Raw genomic sequence first — 24,415 nt, 5'->3', positions numbered from 1 at the left:
TCTTCTCCATCACAGTGTCCGGGGAGCATGGCCCCACTCCACCTCTCTATCACACTCTCTGCAGAGCATGGCCCCCTCCACCTCTCCATCACACTCTCTGCAGAGTATAACCTCCCTCCTCCTCTCCATCACAGTGTCCGGGGAGCATGGCCCCACTCCACCTCTCCATCACACTCTCTGCAGAGCATGGCCCCCTCCACCTCTCCATCACACTCTCTGCAGAGTATAACCTCCCTCCTCCTCTCCATCACAGTGTCTGGGGAGCATGGCCCCCTCCACCTCTCCATCACAGTGTATGCAGAGCATGACCTCCCTCCTCCTCTCTATCACACTCTCTGTAGAGCATGGCCCCCTCCACCTCTCCATCACACTCTCTGCAGAGTATAACCTCCCTCCTCCTCTCCATCACAGTGTCCGGGGAGCATGGCCCCACTCCACCTCTCTATCACACTCTCTGTAGAGCATGGCCCCCTCCACCTCTCCATCACACTCTCTGCAGAGTATAACCTTCCTCCTCCTCTCCATCACGGTGTCCGGGGAGCATGGCCCCACTCCACCTCTCTATCACACTCTCTGTAGAGCCTGGCCCCCTCCACCTCTCCATCACACTCTCTGCAGAGTATAACCTCCCTCCTCCTCTCCATCACAGTGTCCGGGGAGCATGGCCCCACTCCACCTCTCCATCACACTCTCTGCAGAGTATAACCTCCCTCCTCCTCTCCATCACAGTGTCCGGGGAGCATGGCCCCCCTCCACCTCTCCATCACAGTGTATGCAGAGCATGACCTCCCTCCTCCTCTCCATCACAGTGTCCGGGGAGCATGGCCCCCCTCCACCTCACAATCACACTCTCTGCAGAGCATGGCCCCCTCCACCTCTCCATCACACTCTCTGCAGAGTATAACCTCCCTCCTCCTCTCCATCACAGTGTCCGGGGACCATGGCCCCACTCCACCTCTCTATCACACTCTCTGCAGAGCATGGCCCCCTCCACCTCTCCATCACACTCTCTGCAGAGTATAACCTCCCTCCTCCTCTCCATCACAGTGTCCGGGGAGCATGGCCCCACTCCACCTCTCCATCACACTCTCTGCAGAGCATGGCCCCCTCCACCTCTCCATCACACTCTCTGCAGAGTATAACCTCCCTCCTCCTCTCCATCACAGTGTCTGGGGAGCATGGCCCCCCTCCACCTCTCCATCACAGTGTATGCAGAGCATGACCTCCCTCCTCCTCTCTATCACACTCTCTGTAGAGCATGGCCCCCTCCACCTCTCCATCACACTCTCTGCAGAGTATAACTTCCCTTCTCCTCTCCATCACAGTGTCCGGGGAGCATGGCCCCACTCCACCTCTCTATCACACTCTCTGTAGAGCATGGCCCCCTCCACCTCTCCATCACACTCTCTGCAGAGTATAACCTCCCTCCTCCTCTCCATCACAGTGTCCGGGGAGCATGGCCCCACTCCACCTCTCTATCACACTCTCTGTAGAGCATGGCCCCACTCCACCTCTCTATCACACTCTCTGTAGAGCATGGCCCCCTCCACCTCTCCATCACACTCTCTGTAGAGCATGGCCCCCTCCACCTCTCCATCACAGTGTCCGGGGAGCATGGCCCCACTCCACCTCTCCATCACACTCTCTGCAGAGCATGGCCCCCTTCACCTCTCCATCACACTCTCTGCAGAGTATAACCTCCCTCCTCCTCTCCATCACAGTGTCAGGGGAGCATGGCCCCACTCCACCTCTCCATCACACTCTCTGCAGAGTATAACCTCCCTCCTCCTCTCCATCACAGTGTCTGGGGAGCATGGCCCCACTCCACCTCTCCATCACACTCTCTGCAGAGTATAACCTCCCTCCTCCTCTCCATCACAGTGTCCGGGGAGCATGGCCCCCCTCCACCTCTCCATCACAGTGTATGCAGAGCATGACCTCCCTCCTCCTCTCCATCACAGTGTCCGGGGAGCATGGCCCCCCTCCACCTCACAATCACACTCTCTGCAGAGCATGGCCCCCTCCACCTCTCCATCACACTCTCTGCAGAGTATAACTTCCCTCCTCCTCTCCATCACAGTGTCCGGGGAGCATGGCCCCACTCCACCTCTCCATCACACTCTCTGCAGAGTATAACCTCCCTCCTCCTCTCCATCAGAGTTTACGGGGAGCATGGCCCCACTCCACCTCTCTTTCACACTCTCTGTAGAGCATGGCCCCCTCCACCTCTCCATCACACTCTCTGCAGAGTATAAACTCCCTCCTCCTCTTCATCATAGTGTCCGGGGAGCATGGCCCCACTCCACCTCTCTATCACACTCTCTGTAGAGCATGGCCCCACTCCACCTCTCTATCACACTCTCTGTAGAGCATGGCCCCCTCCACCTCTCCATCACACTCTCTGTAGAGCATGGCCCCCTCCACCTCTCCATCACAGTGTCCGGGGAGCATGGCCCCACTCCACCTCTCCATCACACTCTCTGCAGAGCATGGCCCCCTCCACCTCTCCATCACACTCTCTGCAGAGTATAACCTCCCTCCTCCTCTCCATCACAGTGTCCGGGGAGCATGGCCCCACTCCACCTCTCCATCACACTCTCTGCAGAGTATAACCTCCCTCCTCCTCTCCATCACAGTGTCCGGGGAGCATGGCCCCACTCCACCTCTCCATCACACTCTCTGCAGAGTATAACCTCCCTCCTCCTCTCCATCACACTCTCTGTAGAGCATGGCCCCCCTCCACCTCACAATCACACTCTCTGCAGAGCATGGCCCCCTCCACCTCTCCATCACACTCTCTGCAGAGTATGACCTCCCTCCTCCTCTCCATCACAGTCTCTGGGGAGCATGGCCTCCCTTCTGCTCCATCACAATGGCTGCAGAGCATGGCCTCCCTCTTCCTCTCCCTCACACTGCCTTCAAAGCACAGCTTCCCTTCCATCTTCTAGGGGCTGTCATTCTGCCTCTAGAGTCTAAGTTAGGAGGTCTGTACTCCTCACACTAGCTTCAGACCTTAACCTTTGCCCTGCACCTACTTCCTTCTGGCTTCACAGCAGGGCCTCTCACACATATCCCCTCACACTGGCTTCAGCGAACTGTCTCTCCTCACGAGACTCCCCCTCCCAGCACCCTTGCCCTCACACGTTATTACCACATAGTCTGCATCCTGTCTTTTCCCTGAGAGCAACGTTTGCAATGAGGGATCTTTCTGCTTCTGTGACAATATTATAAATTATGCAGTTATCTCATTTATTTAAAGTGTCCATATAATAAGGATACCAATCGCGTAAGACGACACATCCCAAAACCAATGTAGGCCAAATGATGTGAAAAAGGCCACTTCAATGGGACAGGTGCATTATTTGGCTTACATTTCCCTGTGCACTTTTCAATACAGACTAAACATTTCAATAACCTAAACCCAGCCCCTAAAAATCCCTTAAAGATTCCCATGTACATGTACAATTCCCCTAAAAATCCCTTAAAGATTCCCATGTACATGTACAGTGTCACGTGCTCATCACGCCATGTTCCCATCCATCTGTATGATCCCAGAGTATAGTCGAACACATTTATGCTGCTCTTGACTTTTCGAAGCCCGCACACCACTACAGGGCCCATCGTGACGCTCCACTGAAGCAAACTTTGTTAAAGTCCTGCAAATTCCTTTCCGAAATCACCAACTCGTAACGGGTGCACCTGCCGACCAGCGACAACACATGCATAGAAAACTCCAACTGATCCCAACTATTTCACCAAAAAGTCCAAAGGGAAAAAAAACACAGAGAAGCCCTCCTGAAGGAAGAAGAAACTCGCTGACACAAGACCAGTGTGCCAACCCGCCGAGAGAAAAGGAGGAGTCAGTTAAAACTGCCCACTCCTTTTATGCCCTGGCTCCAACCACACCTACCTGTTGGCCAATTAAACCCCCCCCCCCCCCCCCCCGTCACCAGAACACATCACCCGCACGAATCTCTGTAGGGTCCCCCCCCCCCCCCCCCCCCCCCCAATCACCCAAACCCCTCGATGCTGCCATCTACAGGTTTACCGGAAGTTACCGCCCAAAGGCTCGGTCTGTGCGCTACACGACGGAGCAAACAAGCCTAGATGAACACTTCACCATGGCTTGTGGTAACTAGATATCTTGTAGCATCACCAAAGCCCTCATGTGGAATAATCAATAGCTGACGTCACATGGGAATGGCTGCGCTCACTTTCGGCCACGCGTCTCTTGCGAAGACTTTCCACTTCCAGAGTCTAAACGTGATAAGCGTCCCACCATTTTGTGCTTCTGTTTGCAACTGTGTGTGGCTATAAAGTGAGCCCCCATGTTTACAACATAAATAACGACCCTCCGTGCTGTGCCGGAAGTGATCTGTCTCCCAAGCCTGCAGAGGGCGGAGTGACTGCGCAGATCGGCCTCTGCTCCTGAACATTGAATTGTGTTCGGTACACAGCGCTCTCTGTCCCCAGATGTCAGCAACAACTGAGCCCGCGGACCTGTTCTGCGCTAATCCTGTCACTAACTGCAGAGATTACATTAAAACACATGCCCCAGACAGGCAATCAAAGAGTCCCCGGGGAGGGAGGGAGGGCGCGCAGATGCCAGCCTTGCCCGTCTCCCAGCAACATGGCCACGGGGGTTGTGTCACATGCGTGTCCCGAACAAAGGATCCGACCTCACTAGATCCCCGTCACACTGTCAGGTGGTGTGTGCATACAGCGACCCTACACTGTACAGGGTCTCAGCCAGCGAGTGTCTGGAGGGGCAGCGGAGAGTGGACCCCCTCTGCACCAGGACTAGGGTTCTTTAAGAGGTGTCTCTTCAGCACTTTCATACAGGATACGTCTCATCCGCAGTACCCTCTCCACTCACGACCCCTCCTTGGAAGAAGGCGCCTAGAGGGGATTTCAGTTGTAGTGTGCGCATTTACCAGACACCATCCCCTACACAGAAACAATCATGTCTCCGCCTAGGACCATGGCCAACCTTAGAGTGCGAGCAAGTATCACGTGTAAAGGGGTGGCATGTATCCACGTGCGACACGTTCTCACAGACCCTCTGCGGTGTCTCTTGGTGCACCACCATCACTAGAAGAAGCATCATGTGTAAAGGGGTGGCATTGCCTAGGTGCCACACGTCTCACAGACCCTGCGCGCGGTCTGCCACACGTTCTCATATACCCATCCGCGGTGTCTCCTGGTGCACCTCCACCACTTGAAGAAGCATCATGTGTAAAGGGGTGGCATTGCCCAGGTGCCACACGTCTCACAGACCCTGCGCACGGTCTACCACACGTTCTCATATACCCATCCGCGGTGTCTCCTGGTGCACCTCCACCACTTGAAGAAGCATCATGTGTAAAGGGGTGGCATTGCCCAGGTGCCACACGTCTCACAGACCCTGCGCGCGGTCTGCCACACGTTCTCAGATACCCATCCGCGGTGTCTCCTGGTGCACCTCCACCACTTAAAGAAGCATCATGTGTAAAGGGGTGGCATTGCCCAGGTGCCACACATTCTCACCGACTCTCCGCAGGGTCTCCCGGTACACCGCCACTCCGTAATGTACTTGCGTATCCTCAGCTCCACCCCACCCAGACGCCGTTAAAGCCCCACATCATTCTCTCCATTCCCAGCATCAGAGGCAATGTACTTGCGATGCTTTCATGCTATGCAAAGAAAGGTGCGACGGTCCTTTCACATTCAAGGTGGTTCCCGTGGCCGTCAGTGAGGGGCAGCAGCTGCTCTGGGTAGCAGAGACCCTGTCCTTGCTCCCACAGACCCACAGCTCATGAAGGGAGGGGAGGGACACAGGGGCGGCTCCTCCACTAGGGCGGAGGAGCATCGCCCCACTGCTTTCTTGCAGTGCGAGAAGCAGAAACATAAAATGGTAATAACTTTTATGTTTGGTTGCGGGTGGGCAGAGCTGCTCTGTGAGCACGGCAGGGGAGGAGTGGTGAGCCTACTCCTGAGTGCGCAGATTGTTTGGTTAGCCCTCAGGGGCTGCCCAAACCAGTCATACACACTCTGCCCTCCATGCAGGCTGCAATGTAGTCTGCATGGAGAACATCGCCTGCCCTTAAGCCCCTGGCTGGGCAGCGTCCCGACCAATCACAACGCTGCTTCTAGCGTTGTGATTGGCATAGGAGAGGGAGCCTGGCTGCCTGCTCCCTGTTCTTGCCGGAGGAAGGAGAGCAGGAGCAGAGAAGACACTGGACCCGGCTGGCAGAAGGGTAAGTTTGATTTTTAAAAATTATTAATATTAAATTAATCGCGAGCCATGCCGGCCGCGACTGGAGGGACAGAGAGTCAACACGACTAAGAACCACGTTTACTTCCTCAAGTTTCTGGTCTTGCCCATCGTGTAACCCCTCAGCACTGAACAGCTGGCTGCCGGGGAGGGAGCGTCAACCCCGTGATGTCCTGGGGGATGCATAATGTCACTTCCGCTGCACCCGCATTTTTCGTGGATTAAAATCCACGAAGGTTCCTATTGGCAGGTCGTGTAAAAGTCTTTTGCTATACTGTCTCTTTCTGTCTTCACACGCATCATACCGCTAAGGGACGAGCTGTGGGGTGGTACAGCCCATTGTCACGCCATCTCTATGGGGTCAACCCTCTTCCTGGTCGCTCACCACAGCGGTAGCTCAGCTGAGGCAAGAGCGCTGCTCACAACTTCCTCTTTGGTCATGAGGAAAGAATGAATTATAAAGCAGCCCTTCTCTGTGGCCACCTTTTGAATGGACATAAAACAGAACGTGATGAAGAAGAGAAGTTGAAGCCGTTGGGCTCCCTTTACATCGTAACTGGCAGCGGTATGCTAAATAATTCTGCACTCCTGATACATTAGCCGCTGCACCTTAAGGGACACAGGTCAATGTGAATCACAACTAAATTCAATTTCAAGACGCCATTTTGATTGAAGAATACCAGAACTTCAAAGGGTGCCCAGATTCTGAAAGCAGGTAAAGTCCCAACACATCGAAGCATGTCTTATACAAATGCATTTCAAACATTAGGCGTGATCTCGCGAGAGTTCCTGACGGCGCGTAAAGATAAAGTACCCTCATTGAATCCCAGCCCTTGAAGGACTAAAGATTAAGTGCTCATTTAGCTGCGGGTGCAAGTTTTGCAAATCATCAGCAAAGTCAACAAAGCTGGGTTTAATGTGCCAAAGCACACAACCGTAGCACATTAATGCGAGGCACATGGGAGAAGACAGAGCACTGTAGTTGTTAGGATGCGGCCAATAACATGGGTCAGAGATGTAAAACTCATGAATCAAGCGCCAGACTGGATGTGTAGCTTTAGGCGCGCCGGGTGAAGTGTCTGCATGTGGCCAACAAACAGGACCACTGGCATGAAGCAATTTTGAGGGCAAGTAGTTTTCAGAATAATTGCGTGTTATATGCAGGGTCCCCGTAATTATGCGGTGGGGGAGGATTAAATTATGTGGCAGGGCTAACTAAATTATGCAGCGTGAAAAGGCAAATTATGTGGCATAACAGCACATTTTGTGACAGTATTACCTCATTACTTTGTCACTTTTTTCACATATTAACACTATGTGAGCAAAGGTTTGACTTCATTAGTACCAGTTTGACACCCAAATACAGAACGGTGACCAGTCAAGTTTTGCGAAGGGCCTTCCACAGCGCAGCAACACGTGTCTTGCGTTTTTAGTAACTTTTGATCAAGATTATGCAGCGTGAAATGATTTATGTAGCAAAAGCGGAAAATCCATAATTATGCATACAGCACTGCAGCCACAAAATCGCATAATTCCAGTGGTCCGATTATATGACTAAACACACATATATAATTTAGTCCTAAAATTGACACCTTTGCGGCTGTCCTGCATGTAAAGATAGTGCGCTTTGGGACAATAGGACTCAAAGTGCTTGGATTCACAAGTGTAGTATGTCGGTAACAATATCTACGAATAGTCGTGGTGGCAAATGCTGAGATCGGAAACATTAATGGGGGTTTATTATAGGTTGGACGGCCAGTGGTGCTGGAGTCCATTTTAAAGGGGACAAAACACAAAAGCTATGACCACACTGCTGCTTGACAGGGACAAAATCACTCAAAAGATGCAAAATCACATCACATCACACCAGAGTTATGTATACCTAACGCCAAATGCCATCTCAAGGCAGCTTCAAAGCACTCCCCTTTTACAGCTGTGTAAAAGAGTATGTGAGATGCCGAAAATCCCACTTTCCTAAATGTAATACTGAGAGCTGGACTTCTACCCTCTCACCAGGAGGGTGGCACCACGGCTGGGGCTCGGACTAAGTCGTCACTTGTGTAGGACAAGTTTATGTGAGTGCCATGATGCACAAAAGGGTCTCAAGTTGGTAGTCCCTGCAAGCAAGAGGCTTTCCTTTGTTTGACTTAATCCAGTAAACAAACTCTAAATAAAAAGCACCACATTGTGCTGAATATAAAAGAGGTGGGTGGCGCATACAAAAAGAAAAAAACAAGAAAATCAATAAGCTTACAAATGACTCACACAAATCAGTCAAAATGGAGGGCAGGAGGAATTGTACTGTATGACAATGGCATTATTTTAGGGCTTTCTACCCAGGATGAAGCTTTCAGGCAGGTAGAATGATACTCTGTGGGCTACCTACATGACTAACATGGATATATATATATATATCTATCAGGTTGGCTTGGATGGTATTTTACCAATCCAAAGCTGTAGTACTGTGCCTGGAGTGGTAAAAGGCTTTGGCCATTTTACAGCTCAGCCTGGATAGCACTGTGATAATCCTATGCTTACAGACTTTGCTGTAGAAATGGTAAAATACTTTGTCCCTTTCCATCTCACAGTGGATGGTACTGCGCTAAGCTTATGCTTAAAGACTTTGATAGAAAAGCAGACATTTGAGGTGAGCAAATTTAGAGTTTCGCTGGTATTGAGGGTGCTCTAAGAAGGAGCTGCTTTTCACCTAAACTTGAGAACTACCCAGAGTTCTCTGCCTTTTTGTTTCATAATTTATCCATCACTCTATGCCTGTAAGGGTTTTGTTTTGGCTTATACTGGGTGCTCCCTTGTGTCTTGACAAAGTAATACCTCTCTGAAGAGCTATAATGAGTGTGAAACACGTGTCAGGGGTTGTTTTTATTCATTTCAGGTTGGCTTGGATTGTATTTCTTTATATCAACAAGAGAGATAGGGCTCGTGTAAACACTCCTGTACCCCATAAAGCATATCAGAAACAACTAAGGAGTGATTATGTGAAACGTAACATACGTGAAAAACAAAAACAAAATAAAAGTGACAGGTTGTTCCAGGACCCCTACCTGATTCAGGCAAAACTAGGATTTGGCATGTCCAATCCTAATAATCAGGAGGCAACAACCCTGTGGACAAGAATGACTGCATCCAACAGGGAAAGGCAAGTAACCTCTTGTTTAGAAGGACCCTCACTCACCACTAGTTGGTGACATGCTTCATCATCGGGTCCCCGCTGGGGTGGCCGAATGCCCCCCCAGCGTGCTACAACGCCTGAGTTACAGCGGAGCGGGTTGATGGTGAGTGTAATAGTGATTAAACTCAAAAGGATGTGCAAAATATGTGAGCGCAAGGTTAAAAAATACAAGGTTGGAACCCAAACAAAATATTTAATGCGGGCCAACCCGTATTAAGGTTAAAAGTGTGAAAGCCGGACAACCAAAGGTTCTTTATTAGGAGACCTGTGTCCTTAATTACAATATCTGGTCAACATGTTTCTCCTGTCAAAAAGCGGGATCGCACAGCATTCGTCAGGACCACACCTAAATGGCACTCCGGTGGTATGTAGGCGCTAAGGTACACCCTCCCCTGAGGCCCTTAATGTGAAAAAAATTTTAAAAAATTAAAGAGTGAAAAAGTAGTTACTCACGGATATTACCCGTGCCGGCACACTGTGGAGTACAGTAGCCAAAGATACAGATTCGAGGAAGAACAATGACCTCCTGATTATTAGGATTGGACATGCCAAATCCTAGTTTTGCCTGAATCAGGTAGGGGTCCTGGAACAACCTGTCACTTTTATTTTGTTTTTGTTTTGCACGTATGTTACGTTTCACATAATCACTCCTTAGTTGTTTCTGATCTACTTTATTGGATTGTATATCACCAATCCAAAGCTAGAATTCTGTGCCTGGATTGGTAAAAAGCTTTGGCCATTTTACAGCTCGGCATGGATAGCACTGTCCTAATCCTATCCTTAACGACTTTGCTGTAGAAATGGTAAAAGACTGTGTCCCTTTCTATCTCAGGGTGGATGGCACTGCGCTAATCCTATGCTTAAAGACTTTGATAGAAAAAACCAAGGGAATAGGGTACTACTGACAAGTAAAAGCAAAATATCCCTTGGTTGATCGACAGACAGTAAAGGAAAGCTCTGCTCACATTAGAGTCATGACACATCGCTCACATAATCCGTGAAACTAATGATTTGTAGATACTAAAAAAATATACTGGATCCAGGCCTAGTTATAAAATTGTTCCAACGGCTATGTTTTGTGAATGACAAAGTATATTGTCTAAATATTTCTTCTCTGTTTATGTCATGTAATGTTTTGTTGTCTTAATTGTATCAAATTTGTTCGTTTTCTCTGAGTGTTTTTAACAATTTTACATGAATTGGAGGTATATAGTATTGTTTACGAAATATTTGTGATATGTATAAATGTTTTTTAATAAAAAGAATAATTTGTGATAACTTTTGGGCTTTATAATACATCTTTTGTGTCTATTACATGGGCTATAAAATTGTACTCATTTAAACTCATGACTCTAATGTGAGCAGAGCTTTCCTTTACTGTCTGTCGAACAACCAAGGGATATTTCGCTTTTACTTGTCAGTGGAGGATGCTTTATACAGGGGCTGCTTTCCACCTAAACTCAAGAACTACCCAGAGTTCTCTGCTCCTTTTTTTAATATATATAACGTTTTTTCCCCACAATTGCCTGGTGTAATATTGACTTTAAAAGCAACAAAAATGCAAACAAGTTAACATTGTTTCACCTGATCTGTATCAATAGATTGTGAAAGGAATTCTACCCAGCTCCTCCTTCAAACTTCTTTCGTTGTCATCACACTCACCTTATCCTCATGGCTTAATTTGTACCGGTGGTTGCTGGTTGGGGACATCAGCACTCATTTTTAGGACTGGGACTTATTTTGGATTTGTATGGGGGTGCACGACTCATGAGATGGAATCAAGACTCCCAGTTTTCGGTTTTGACTGCTTTTTGCAGATAAGTGCACCAAACAAGTATTGATTTCCCTGCCAGTATTTATTTTTAAATTTGACAAGATATGGAAAAAAAAGTCTTCATTCAGTGATTCTTGGTGCATCAGTCAGTGCTGCTATCCCAATAGCCGCGCAGACACACACAGGAGAATAAAAAAAAAAAAAAGGCACCTGTCATGAATGAATGAAGGTACACATTTTCCTAATGAAGCTATAATCAATTGTAGATATGCATATGTTCTAAAACGCTAATGTCATAAGAGTGTATGTATGTGTGTAGCATTACATATGGCTTCTTATAGCAGGATAGAGGCAGTCAGTTACAAGCAGTGTACCTGTATCCATTACACAAACGTGGAAATGGACTCGTTTTGGGTTTATTTTTTCCACTAGATTCAAAATAAATATGGCTAGAGTTAAACGGTGAATAAATGTAGATAATTACAGACATAAATGTCTATGTAATAAATACAATAAAGCGGGAGCCCGAATCATATTAGGGCACACTGTAAACAGTGCAGCATGTGTCTTGCGTGACCTTATGAATAAGGGTCGCAAGGATTTTCTGTAGGATCACGTGGAGGGTGGGGACGGATGCACAGATCACTGTTCTGTGCAAGACACAAGACACTTCTCTATTTCGGTGGATAGCAGACAAGATGCTTTTTCTGAACTCTTTAGAGTCTTCGGGGGCCTTTTAACTGATTTCATGACGCAAGGAACATTGATGTGTAGAAATCAATGTATTTAATTGGAGGTTCTGGGCGGCATGGACGTCAGCAATGGTATCAAGGCGATGGAGATAAACTAGGAATCCTTGTAACACACACAGGCACGCACCTACTGTTCATCCATTTTCAAATTCATTTTTAAACCTCTTGAAGGCCAGCAACATTTCACCCTATAGCCCGGAAACCTAAAACTGAACAAAGGTTATCACAGTGCATCTCTTCCCTATATCTGACCACTCGACCGTGTTTATTCCTGATTTTCAGGAGCACAGGACTGGAATCACCAAATGTCACAAAGTTCCGACCGCCTAGGCCTTATGGGACAAAATGTCTGCCCTGCACCTGTCACACACAGTCAAAAACCAATGGGAGCACCTCAAACAGCCGTGAAATGGAGGGATGTTTTTGGTGCAGGCCACTAGGTCTGCGGTGCAGTTAGACACGCTCTACATCAGACGCAGAGCAAGCGAAACATGTGTCGAGGACACATGACGGATAACGGGAAACAGTGACAATGGCCAAAGAGAATCAGCAGGCCGTGAAGATTACAACCCCTGTCTGCTAGGTCAGCTGGGGTCAATGAGTGGACGGCAAGAAAGCCGCAATAACAGGCCCACCTAACAGCGAAAACCGGTTCCATCATTTGTCACGTTGTTCTAAATGGGGTAGCATGGCCTGCCCTCGAGCTCCAGCTGAATCTGCTAAAATATGCAAAACTACCAATGACACAATTGCTTGTCAGACTTCCAGGACAAGCCAGACGGTGTAAGGGACGGGAGTTGTCATCTCAAACCCTCCAATGACGACATCCTGCTCAAAGGTCCTGTGCATTGCAGCTCTAAACGACACAGGCATACCCAGGTGCCAGCTCCGGCTGTACATACGAAGGTTTGCAATCCTATGTCGATATATCTCCCTCTGCAGACTGGTAGGACAGTCGGGCGGTGGATGGGGCGAGATCCGTCATCTGCAACCATCCAATGATAACAGCCGGTTTCATCCACCTGTGCACTGCAGCTCTAAATGGTACAGCCGTAGCAGAGTATCCGATCCCGCTGTATATACCATGAAGGACACATCTCAAGTCAGGTCCCCAAATGTAAACACGTGCTACAATAATGGCGGTATCCTCCAAAGTGGATAGTCCACCTGACTATGTTTTTTGTCCAATAACTAGAATTGTGATTTCACAATCACAGCTTGTGGCCTCGTTTTGTGGTTAACCCAGGAATCGTTGATTCCTCAAAATGATGAAGAATACCCTCAGGAGCCAGAAGTGAACCAAGCAACGACTTCCCAGCAAACTCCAAAATAGGCAGCGTCTGCCACCTACCAGAGGCTGTGAGAAGGGGAAGATGAGAGATGAATGAATATTGGGAAGGAGATGCGACAAGGAGAAGAAATAGGTGGGATCTAACCTATACCAGAGCCACAAAGTTAGCATCACTTCCGTTTCTCCTTGGTTCTGCCATAGAGGACTACTCTTCTGCACAGAAACAACAGGAGGTCCTGACCACACACCAAGCCCTACACATACATCACGCTCCTTAAAACATCTGCGCTCTACAGAAATTCCACTCTCTTGCGGACACTTGTGATCATGTATTGTTCCTGTATTAATACTTCATGTGTACGGTCATCAGGAGCTTATGTTACATAACCTTATTTGGATGCCATTTCTATGTTGCTTAAAAATCAAATCTCGACATGGATGAACTTAAGAGCTATCGGCCCATTGCTAACCTCCCAGTCTTGGCAAAGATTGCTGAAAAGGCATTGAATTCTCAACTTTCAGCCTTTATAGAGGAACATCACCTATTGGATGAGTCCCAGTTTGGCTTTCGTCAATATCATGGGACGGAGACTGCCCTGATTAAGGCTGCGGATGATATTAGGGCTATCCGGGATGCTGGGGGAACAGCAGTACTTATACTGCTGGACCTGTCAGCAGCATTCGACACGGTCGATCATACCATCTTGATCGACCGTGTCGAAGGCATTGGCATTCAGCAAAAGGCCAAGACTGTCCTGGCCTCCTTCTTGGCAGAAAGAACTCAGGTGGTCACCATAGGACCCTTCCAATCTGCCACCTTATCACTGCCATGTGGAGTACCCCAAGGCTCATCCCTGAGTCCGACACTTTTTAATATATACGTGTCGAACCTTGCTAACATCATTCGTACTCATGGGATGAGCCTTACATCCTACGCTGACGACACCCAGCTGGTCCTTGCCATCAGGAATGATGGCCAAAAAACTGCTGACGAATTCAATTTGGGTATGCAAGCCATAGGGAATTGGATGGCTTCCAATTGCTTGAAATTGAATTCTGATAAGTCCGAGGTAGTTATCTTCGGAAACCTGACCCCTGAATGGTCATCCCGCTGGTGGCCACTGTCTTTAGGTCCTCCCCCCATACCTGTAAGCAGGGTGAGGAATCTGGGAGTCATTTTTGACGACCGCCTCACCTTCCTCCCACATGCTAACCAGATTGCCTCCTCTGCTTTTTATAAGCTACGACTTATAAAAAAAATTCTCCCCTTCCTTCCGACGTCAGCAGGCAAAACTTTGATTACGTCCCTGGTTCTGTCCACCTTGGACTATTGCAATGCCCTATTCCTGAACACACAAGAAAAAGTTCTCAACAAAATGCAAGCCATCCAAAATGCAGCTGCCAGGCTTCTGGGAGGTGTTCCCAAATTTAATTCAGTGTCAGGAACCATCAGAGAACTCCACTGGCTTTCTATCAAGAATAGAATAACATTTAAAACTCTCTGCATTGTGTACAAAGCTTTGCATAACCAGGGACCTGCCTTTCTCACTAAAAATCTTATTCCTTACCGTCCCCTCAGACCCCTGCGATCTTCTAATTTACACGAGTTAGTGGTACCCCGTACCAAACTAGTGTCATGGGGTGACAGAAGATTCCTTGTGTCAGCACCCAAACTCTGGAATACCCTACCTTTGGCCATTAAAACCAGCTCATCTCTGTGGTCTTTTCGAAAGCAGCTTAAAACCTGGCTTTTTAATCAGTGATCCCCCTTCCCCTCTTAGGCTGTACATAGCAGATATTCTAGCGCCGAGATGCCCAAGGGCCTTCGTTCGCGCTCTACAAGTGTTATAAAAAAAAAAAAAAATGATGCTTTAAAGTACCTGTTAGCCATAACAAACATGCATAAGCACATGACTCCTTAGCTCAGTGGACATGTTGTGCACTGTGGTACATCTGCACATTTAGCAGAAGCAGAGCCAAATTTTGAATACTGGCAACTAGAAGAGTGATTTAGGAAAAATAATGAAGTTGGAGGAGTATTTCTGAACTGATCTCACTTTTCACGGACCTCCTGCATCTTATTCACGTGAACGCCAATCCACCTGCTTCGCTAGATACGATGTGGTAAAGTAACAAGTTTCTATCAAAAGTTTTGTCCCATAGACTAACATTGAGCAAGCGTGTATGTACATTGTAGGTATTTTACTATGTTCAGCGCTAGGCTCCGACTGACCCCGATTGGAATGAGCGTACTAATCAGACAAAAAGTGATGGAGGACTGCTTGCGTAAAGTCTAACTAACCCCTGGAACTAGTCTTAGGTTCAGAGAGGACCTGGCTTGACACGTCAGGCTGGACCGTTCCCACTGGAGCAGGACTAAGGCTGGTTTGCGCATGGCTGGGTCTGATCTGACGTGGCATCATGGCCACAGAAACAATGGGTTTGAATGCTGCCCCTTTCAAGACCCCGCCCATCACCGGTTGGGTTTGGTATTTCGCCATGGCGCCTTCTACTCTGCAATAAAAGCAAGCTAGGCTCTTGGGCGTCCCAGCGTGTTTTATTTTAAAACATACTACACTTATGAAGGCGCATTACACATGCAGACATACCTCACTTGTGCACAGACATACAGCATTTCTGCACACAGACACACCCCAATCCTGCGAACACACTACACTCTTGATACTGTTGCATGTTTGTACACATTACGCACCTTCGAGAAATATATTGCACTCTAGCAGACCTACCACGCTATTACAGACATACCACAGTTGTGAGGACATAGGACATGGTAGAGGATATATTGCAGTTGAAGAAATAACGCACCTGCAAATATAATGCAGACGTGCAGCCATTTTACAGGTTTTGCAGATGCACTATATGCCTGCAGATATGTTGCACCTATTGCAAACTTCTACAGATATGAGGAGTTTTAGTAGACTTATCACACTCCTGCAAACAGATGACCATTGGAAAGGTTACACTGTTAGAGACAGTGTGCACCCGTGCAGTCCTCCCCAGGCAGCTGTTCACTCTTGCGGACATGTTCCCCTCTGGCTGGTGTGCCACATTTCTGCAGACATGTCATACCTAGGCATGCTGCCCTGCTGCAGATGTGTGGCACATGCTCTGACAGATGTGGCATGTGTTACCCTTGAACAGATTAACTGGCTAACGGTTCATATAAACACACGGGGTCAACTTTGAATTGCAGATTCAGCTCCCATAACAAATAGTGACTCCGCCTTTCATCCTTCCAACAAGGGATGACAGTTCTAGTCGCCAACAGCAGTGCCTTCGTTATACTGCATGACGGAAATCACTTAGGCTAGAATACACCATATTAGTTCCAAAAGGTTTTTTTTTTAAGTTAGAGAGAATATATATACTTTTAGCTGCACTCAGAAGAGCCAGCAATACCCTTCACTTTCCCCAATCTTTGAACAGCGTGGCTATTGTTCATACACTCGCTCATCCCAAGCAGAGACCGTACAAGGCTTTGATATATTGGGCATTAGCTCAGGGCCCCCACTTTTCAAGGGGCCCCCTGTAAAAGTGAACGTTCTCTCTATTTGTCATCTGTCTATTCTATTTCTCGATCTAAAGTTATTTCCTGCTCTGCCTACCACTACCAATGATTCCGTCTCATTATCCTGGTCCATGTTTCCCATGCTACAGGTTTTGGCATCTTCGGAAAGGAATATTTCAACAGTTTTTATATAACCAACCAGTAGTACTGTTTGGCACCATGAGAGGTTATTTTAATAGGGAATTGGAAATAAAGGATAACAGTGGGGGGTGATATGTGCCCCAAAATCCTTAAAATGACACTCATCCCAGCCCCCCCCCCCCCCCCCCCTCCTCCCCATTCTCTCTGACTAGGAGTGGAATCGTGTTTGGTCTTGAAACGCAGCGCGTGGCTCTGTGAAGTGACCCAGAGCCCTTGGCACAACACAGACCCCCTCCCACCCCCGGCAAGAATGCACGTGCCATGTAAGTCTGGGCTGCGGTAAAAGCGCCGAAATGCAGGACCCGACTGCCTAGCACGAAGCACTACACACACCCCTGGACGCAGGCGCGCGCGGGCACTTACTGGGGCAGATGAGCGCCTCCTTGGCAGTGATGCTCTTGTTGCAGACGAAGCACATGGTCATGCCGGACACGGTGATGGTGGTGAAGAGGTGCCCGTTGCTGTAGCGCGTGTCCTTCTCACGGCCCTCCTTCTCGCGTTCCTTCATCCTCTCCTTCTCTTTATTCTGTGGGCACAAAAGAGAGCAGCGGTGAGGCTGGGCACACTCACAGCACAGAACAGAACGGACCCCCCGCCCCGTGCCCGGTGCAGCCGGCACCCACCTGGGGCACCAGCACCCGCTCGCTGCGGCGCCTCATCTTCACGCTCATCCTTCGAGGCAGTGACCGCTCACAGGTGCATCTATCCTGAGGGGGCCTCGGTGCCTTCCCAACCCAGTGCGCACTGCTGCAGCCACACACCCCGGAGCAGGCGGGCACGACTAGTAACAGGTTAAAAATAATATTCAGCACTGATAACTCCCCTAGTTAAAACCATGACAACCATCTGTCAGCCTCCAATATTGGCGCCGCGAAGACATCTCTGCAGATAAGTGTGCTGCATTAATGGTGCAGGGAGAGGCTCTGCAGCTCCCGCTGGTCGTGTGAGGCCCCTGCCTCGTTACCTCATCAGTTACAGTGTTTAACGTGTGATGTCACACCGCACACTGGCCCCTTTCTCCTTAGCAGATGTATGTGTTTGTATCCAAGAAGTCCTCATGTTTGAGTACCCCTGTCCCTTTAACCACTGCAGTTAGAATGCATGATTGTGTGATGTCACAAGTCATGGCTTCTGTCTCGTTACCTCATCAGTTACAATGTCTATTGAGTGGTGTCATAATTCAGAAGTGACTCCTCCATAACAACACAGAATATGTTGGTGAGAGTTCTCAATACACGAGTACCACCTGTCCCTTTAACCCCCGCAGTTAGAATGCATGATTGTGTGATGTCACAAGTCATGGCTTCTGTCTCGTTACCTCATCAGTTACAATGTCTATTGAGTGGTGTCATAATTCAGAAGTGACTCCTCCATAACAACACAGAATATGTTGGTGTGAGTTCTGAATACACGAGTACCCCCTGTCCCTTTAACCACTGCAGTTAGAATGCATGATTGTGTGATGTCACAAGTCATGGCTTCTGTCTCGTTACCTCATCAGTTACAATGTCTATTGAGTGGTGTCATAATTCAGAAGTGACTCCTCTCTCCATAACAACACAGAATATGTTGGTGAGAGTTCTCAATACACGAGTACCCCCTGTCCCTTTAACCCCTGCAGTTAGAATGCATGATTGTGTGATGTCACAAGTCATGGCTTCTGTCTCGTTACCTCATCAGTTACAATGTCTATTGAGTGGTGTCATAATTCACAAGTGACTCCTCTCTCCATAACAACACAGAATATGTTGGTGTGAGTTCTGAATACACGAGTACCACCTGTCCCTTTAACCCCCGCAGTTAGAATGCATGATTGTGTGATGTCACAAGTCATGGCTTCTGTCTCGTTACCTCATCAGTTACAATGTCTATTGAGTGGTGTCATAATTCAGAAGTGACTCCTCTCTCCATAACAACACAGAATATGTTGGTGTGAGTTCTGAATACACGAGTGCCCCCTGTCCCTTTAACCCCTGCAGTTAGAATGCATGATTGTGTGATGTCACAAGTCATGGCTTCTGTCTCGTTACCTCATCAGTTACAATGTCTATTGAGTGGTGTCATAATTCAGAAGCGACTCCTCCACAACAACACAGAATATGTTGGTGTGAGTTCTGAATACACGAGTACCCCCTGTCCCTTTAACCCCTGCAGTTAGAATGCATGATTGTGTGATGTCACAAGTCATGGCTTCTGTCTCGTTACCTCATCAGTTACAATGTCTATTGAGTGGTGTCATAATTCAGAAGTGACTCCTCCATAACAACACAGAATATGTTGGTGAGAGTTCTCAATTCACGAGTACCACCTGTCCCTTTAACCCCCGCAGTTAGAATGCATGATTGTGTGATGTCACAAGTCATGGCTTCTGTCTCGTTACCTCATCAGTTACAATGTCTGTTGAGTGGTGTCATAATTCACAAGTGACTCCTCTCTCCATAACAACACAGAATATGTTGGTGTGAGTTCTGAATACACGAGTACCCCCTGTCCCTTTAACCCCCGCAGTTAGAATGCATGATTGTGTGATGTCACAAGTCATGGCTTCTGTCTCGTTACCTCATCAGTTACAATGTCTATTGAGTGGTGTTATAATTCACAAGTGACTCCTCTCTCCATAACAACACAGAATATGTTGGTGTGAGTTCTGAATACACGAGTACCCCCTGTCCCTTTAACCCCTGCAGTTAGAATGCATGATTGTGTGATGTCACAAGTCATGGCTTCTGTCTCGTTACCTCATCAGTTACAATGTCTATTGAGTGGTGTCATAATTCAGAAGTGACTCCTCTCTCCATAACAACACAGAATATGTTGGTGTGAGTTCTGAATACACGAGTACCACCTGTCCCTTTAACCCCCGCAGTTAGAATGCATGATTGTGTGATGTCACAAGTCATGGCTTCTGTCTCGTTACCTCATCAGTTACAATGTCTATTGAGTGGTGTCATAATTCACAAGTGACTCCTCTCTCCATAACAACACAGAATATGTTGGTGTGAGTTCTGAATACACGAGTGCCCCCTGTCCCTTTAACCCCTGCAGTTAGAATGCATGATTGTGTGATGTCACAAGTCATGGCTTCTGTCTCGTTACCTCATCAGTTACAATGTCTATTGAGTGGTGTCATAATTCAGAAGCGACTCCTCCACAACAACACAGAATATGTTGGTGTGAGTTCTGAATACACGAGTACCCCCTGTCCCTTTAACCCCTGCAGTTAGAATGCATGATTGTGTGATGTCACAAGTCATGGCTTCTGTCTCGTTACCTCATCAGTTACAATGTCTATTGAGTGGTGTCATAATTCAGAAGTGACTCCTCCATAACAACACAGAATATGTTGGTGAGAGTTCTCAATACACGAGTACCACCTGTCCCTTTAACCCCCGCAGTTAGAATGCATGATTGTGTGATGTCACAAGTCATGGCTTCTGTCTCGTTACCTCATCAGTTACAATGTCTATTGAGTGGTGTCATAATTCACAAGTGACTCCTCTCTCCATAACAACACAGAATATGTTGGTGTGAGTTCTGAATACACGAGTACCCCCTGTCCCTTTAACCCCCGCAGTTAGAATGCATGATTGTGTGATGTCACAAGTCATGGCTTCTGTCTCGTTACCTCATCAGTTACAATGTCTATTGAGTGGTGTCATAATTCACAAGTGACTCCTCTCTCCATAACAACACAGAATATGTTGGTGTGAGTTCTGAATACACGAGTACCCCCTGTCCCTTTAACCCCTGCAGTTAGAATGCATGATTGTGTGATGTCACAAGTCATGGCTTCTGTCTCGTTACCTCATCAGTTACAATGTCTATTGAGTGGTGTCATAATTCAGAAGTGACTCCTCCATAACAACACAGAATATGTTGGTGTGAGTTCTGAATACACGAGTACCCCCTGTCCCTTTAACCCCTGCAGTTAGAATGCATGATTGTGTGATGTCACAAGTCATGGCTTCTGTCTCGTTACCTCATCAGTTACAATGTCTATTGAGTGGTGTCATAATTCAGAAGTGACTCCTCTCTCCATAACAACACAGAATATGTTTGTGTGATTTCTGAATACACGAGTCCCCCCTGTCCCTTTAACCCCCGCAGGTAGAATGTCTGATTGTGTGATGTCATAAGCCATGGCTTCTGACTCAATAGACAGTTACAATGACTATTGAGTGACGTCATAATTCAGAAATGACTCCTCTCTCCATAACACAGAATACTATGGTGTGAGGTCCCAATACACGGGTACCCCCTGTCCCTTTAACAACACAGTTACAATATCTGATGGTGTGATATAAAAGTATGAATTGTCCCTGTCGTTTCCTTTTACAAACAGTTAGAATGTTTATTGTGTGATACAAAGCATGTTAAGTCCCTGCGCCCTTACAAGCACAGTTAGAATGTTCATTGTGTGATCCTATAATGCACGAGCGGCTCCTGTCCCTTTAGAAGCACATCTAGAATGTCTATTATAATTCTATGAAGCATGTTTAGTGTGTGATTCTATAATGCACGAGTGACTCATGTCCTCTTACCTACAGCTGGAATGTTTTATTGTATGTTATAGCACATTAGTGGGTCTCGTCCCCACACCTAATCATTTAATGTCCTAATGCATGGCACGGTTCCATGTCCCTCTGTGTACAGCAAGAGTGTTTGTATGAGGTCTTGATACAGGTGCAGCGCATCTAACATATACCCAGAAAGTCAGAATTTGCTGCTGATATATGCATAAATGCAAATGAGGCTGGGCTTATTATGAAAGTATGTTTGAACCAGAGCTGGCAAATACATAAATGCATTGCTCATTGCATTTGAATGGCAGGCCCCAACAAAATGGCTGCTGCGTACATAGGTGCCCACCATGTACTTCCTCCAGAGTACACCTGGAGACCCCCGTTCACAATGCCAGCTCTGCTAACAGAACCAGAACACCAATGACAGGACACCACAGAGGCGGTGGTAGACGTCTGTTCACCCTCGCTCTCCTCCTCTTCTTACTACGAGTGCCACTCTGTCCTTTGCCCCTCTCCTGCTCTCCTTCACACCAATGTTCCCTTCTCCCAGTTACAGCTCCCCGTACCTTGGCATTGCCAGCACTGCTCCTCTTTACCGCGCCCACAAACTACACCTCAGCTTCCCACTCTCAAACCACTGATCCCTGACCTTCGTTGTCTGCACCGAGGTCTGTGCCACTCTCTCTCTGTCGCCTACTCTGCTGGGACATGCCCTGCCCGTAACCTCCTCCCCTTTCTGTATCATGCCCCATGCAGGTTCACCGTATAGGTGCCCGCTCCCTCACCTCACAGGTTTTCTCTCTCATCCCCTGATCCATTCCCAGCCACTGTGCCATGCGTCTTGCCTGCTCTCCTGGCACCGAGTGCCCTGTGCCTCTGCTCCTCTCAGGCTCAGTCTCTCTCCATCTACTGACTCCAGTCTCTGTGCTCTGCCCCTCGCCAACTTCACGGTCACTATACCTTGTTCCTCTTCACTACTGTGTCGTGTCCTGTCCCTCTCCGTCTCTGCGCCTTCGCACTGTGCCCTTGCCTCCTCTTCCTCCCAGTCTCCGTGCCCTTGCCTCCTCTTCCTCCCAGTCTCTGGGTCCAGTCCTTTACCTGTCCCTTGGTGCTGTGCCCTGTCCCTCACCTGCTGGCGCAGTCTCTCTCCCGCTCCCATCCTCGGTGCCCTGAACCTCTCTTCCCTGCCCTCGCAGTGGGCCGTCCTAATGCTGCTTCCGATCCCCTGGGCGGCCATGCCCGCTTTCCTCGCAGTCCCCCCTCCCCCCTTCAGTCCTTCCTTTTGTGTTCCCTGCTCCCCACCTGTCACTGTGCGCCGGGCTCTCCCTCTCAACCCCTATTCAAGACGCCTGTGCACCAGGTACTTGGTGAGGGTGAGGAAGGGCTGAGGTATAAAAAGATGCCCACTGCAAGCTGTGGGTGATGTGGTGAGCACTGGACTTAAAGTAAGCAATTGATCATTTTTTTAAGCCTCGATAAAATAGAATATTTTTTCCCTAAACGTTTGTTAAATTTGACAAAAATTGTTCTAAATGATGCCTTGGTAGCAAAGTGTGACTTGCTGGCATCTTGTGTCAGTGGAGACCGGATCTAGTGGAAAATAGCTCTCTTCAAGACATGCTCTGCCAAACAGGTTTCCGTTCCTATACGTACTCCGTAGGGAGAATCACGCTCACCTTTGCCAGAGCGACAGACAAAACAGGCTAGCTCAGTGTGTTGGGACAGTGCGGTTGAGAACGCTGGCCTAAATGACTTAGCTTGACCACCTGGGTCTTGGGCTTCCCGCCTCTAGTCATGTAGTAGGTCTGTCGAAGGAACCTTTTGGACGGACCTAAAATGTTCTTCGTCTAATGGCCTTTGCGTTTCAAATACAATTTACAGACATATTAATCCGATCACTTGTTCTCTGCCGCAAGCCCTTCCTTGATTTGTGAGCAGGCCGTCATTGTATCAGACGCGTCTGCAGAGGAGCACAGGGTTTTGTGGAACGCTAGGAAGCCGGATTTACTATCATATCTCCAGTCCAAGAATATTTGGGAAAGTTAAAAAAACACAATCATTTTCTAAATAGGGCTGAAACAATGTAATTTAGCGTTGCTGGCAAGTGCTGCCCCAAGGATCACTGCTGAAGGCACAGGCCAGGGTTACCACGCTGATGACATCTTGCAGCAATGGACCCCTCAAGGATCAGTGAAGGTGTGTTTATCACTGCAACATGGGGATGTCAAGGGACAATTTGATCCATCTAGAAGCTACATTCCTATTTCAGATACAAAGTTTGCTTTAACTCTGCCCAGGTTCTTGAGCCTTTTGCACCAGGGACCTTCAGTAGCGATCAGAAGATACATCCTCAAGTATTCTCGATAGAGGCCACTTTCACCAGAAAGGAGGGGGGGGATAACACTTTTGTTCGAATATTGTTATTGTCATTTAAAAAACATAACACATTGATAATATATTGCAATTCAACATAGCATTAGATAATAAATAGTATATTAGCAAACAAAGGGAGTACAGATCGGAAACAAATTTCATAGCAGCAATTAATACGCTGGGATAGAACAAGCATTTGCAATGCAATAGGTCTCGCATTAGGAAAGTTTGAGCTATTGGTATTGTAAATGACAATTTTTTTTATGTGTTGGTTTTGAAAATAGCGAAATTAATAGCTTTGTCATTTACAATGCCAATAGTTTTAACTTTCGCATATGTGACACCTATAGCATTTGTAATGCAATATGTGTTGTATTTACGTGACCTAGATGTATTGATATTACAAATAAAAATGGCTTTTAATTTTTTTAAGAATTAATACTGAAATAAAAGTTATTGTAATTTATAATGGCAATAGCTTTTGTAAATATTTAAAGATTATGTTCATTGTATTTTATTGTGACGGAAA

The 24,415-nt window shown here is 47.6% G+C and overlaps 1 protein-coding gene across 5 annotated transcripts in view; it reads right to left on the bottom strand.

The window, feature by feature from the left end:
- ARHGEF2 (Rho/Rac guanine nucleotide exchange factor 2) overlaps nucleotides 1–24,415 on the bottom strand; it is an 886,148-nt gene that overhangs the window by 161,281 nt on the left and 700,452 nt on the right. For all 5 annotated transcript variants that reach the window (XM_086945348.1, XM_086945349.1, XM_086945347.1 and 2 more), the window contains one exon: nucleotides 17,354–17,516. In XM_086945348.1, the coding sequence (XP_086801474.1) occupies nucleotides 17,354–17,516 (163 nt within the window). The remainder of the gene's footprint in view (nucleotides 1–17,353; nucleotides 17,517–24,415) is intronic.

Source organism: Lissotriton vulgaris, chromosome 12 (genome assembly GCF_964263255.1).
Source record: "Lissotriton vulgaris chromosome 12, aLisVul1.2, whole genome shotgun sequence".
NCBI lineage: Eukaryota > Metazoa > Chordata > Amphibia > Caudata > Salamandridae > Lissotriton > Lissotriton vulgaris.
This window is presented reverse-complemented; position numbering and strand designations above follow the sequence as displayed.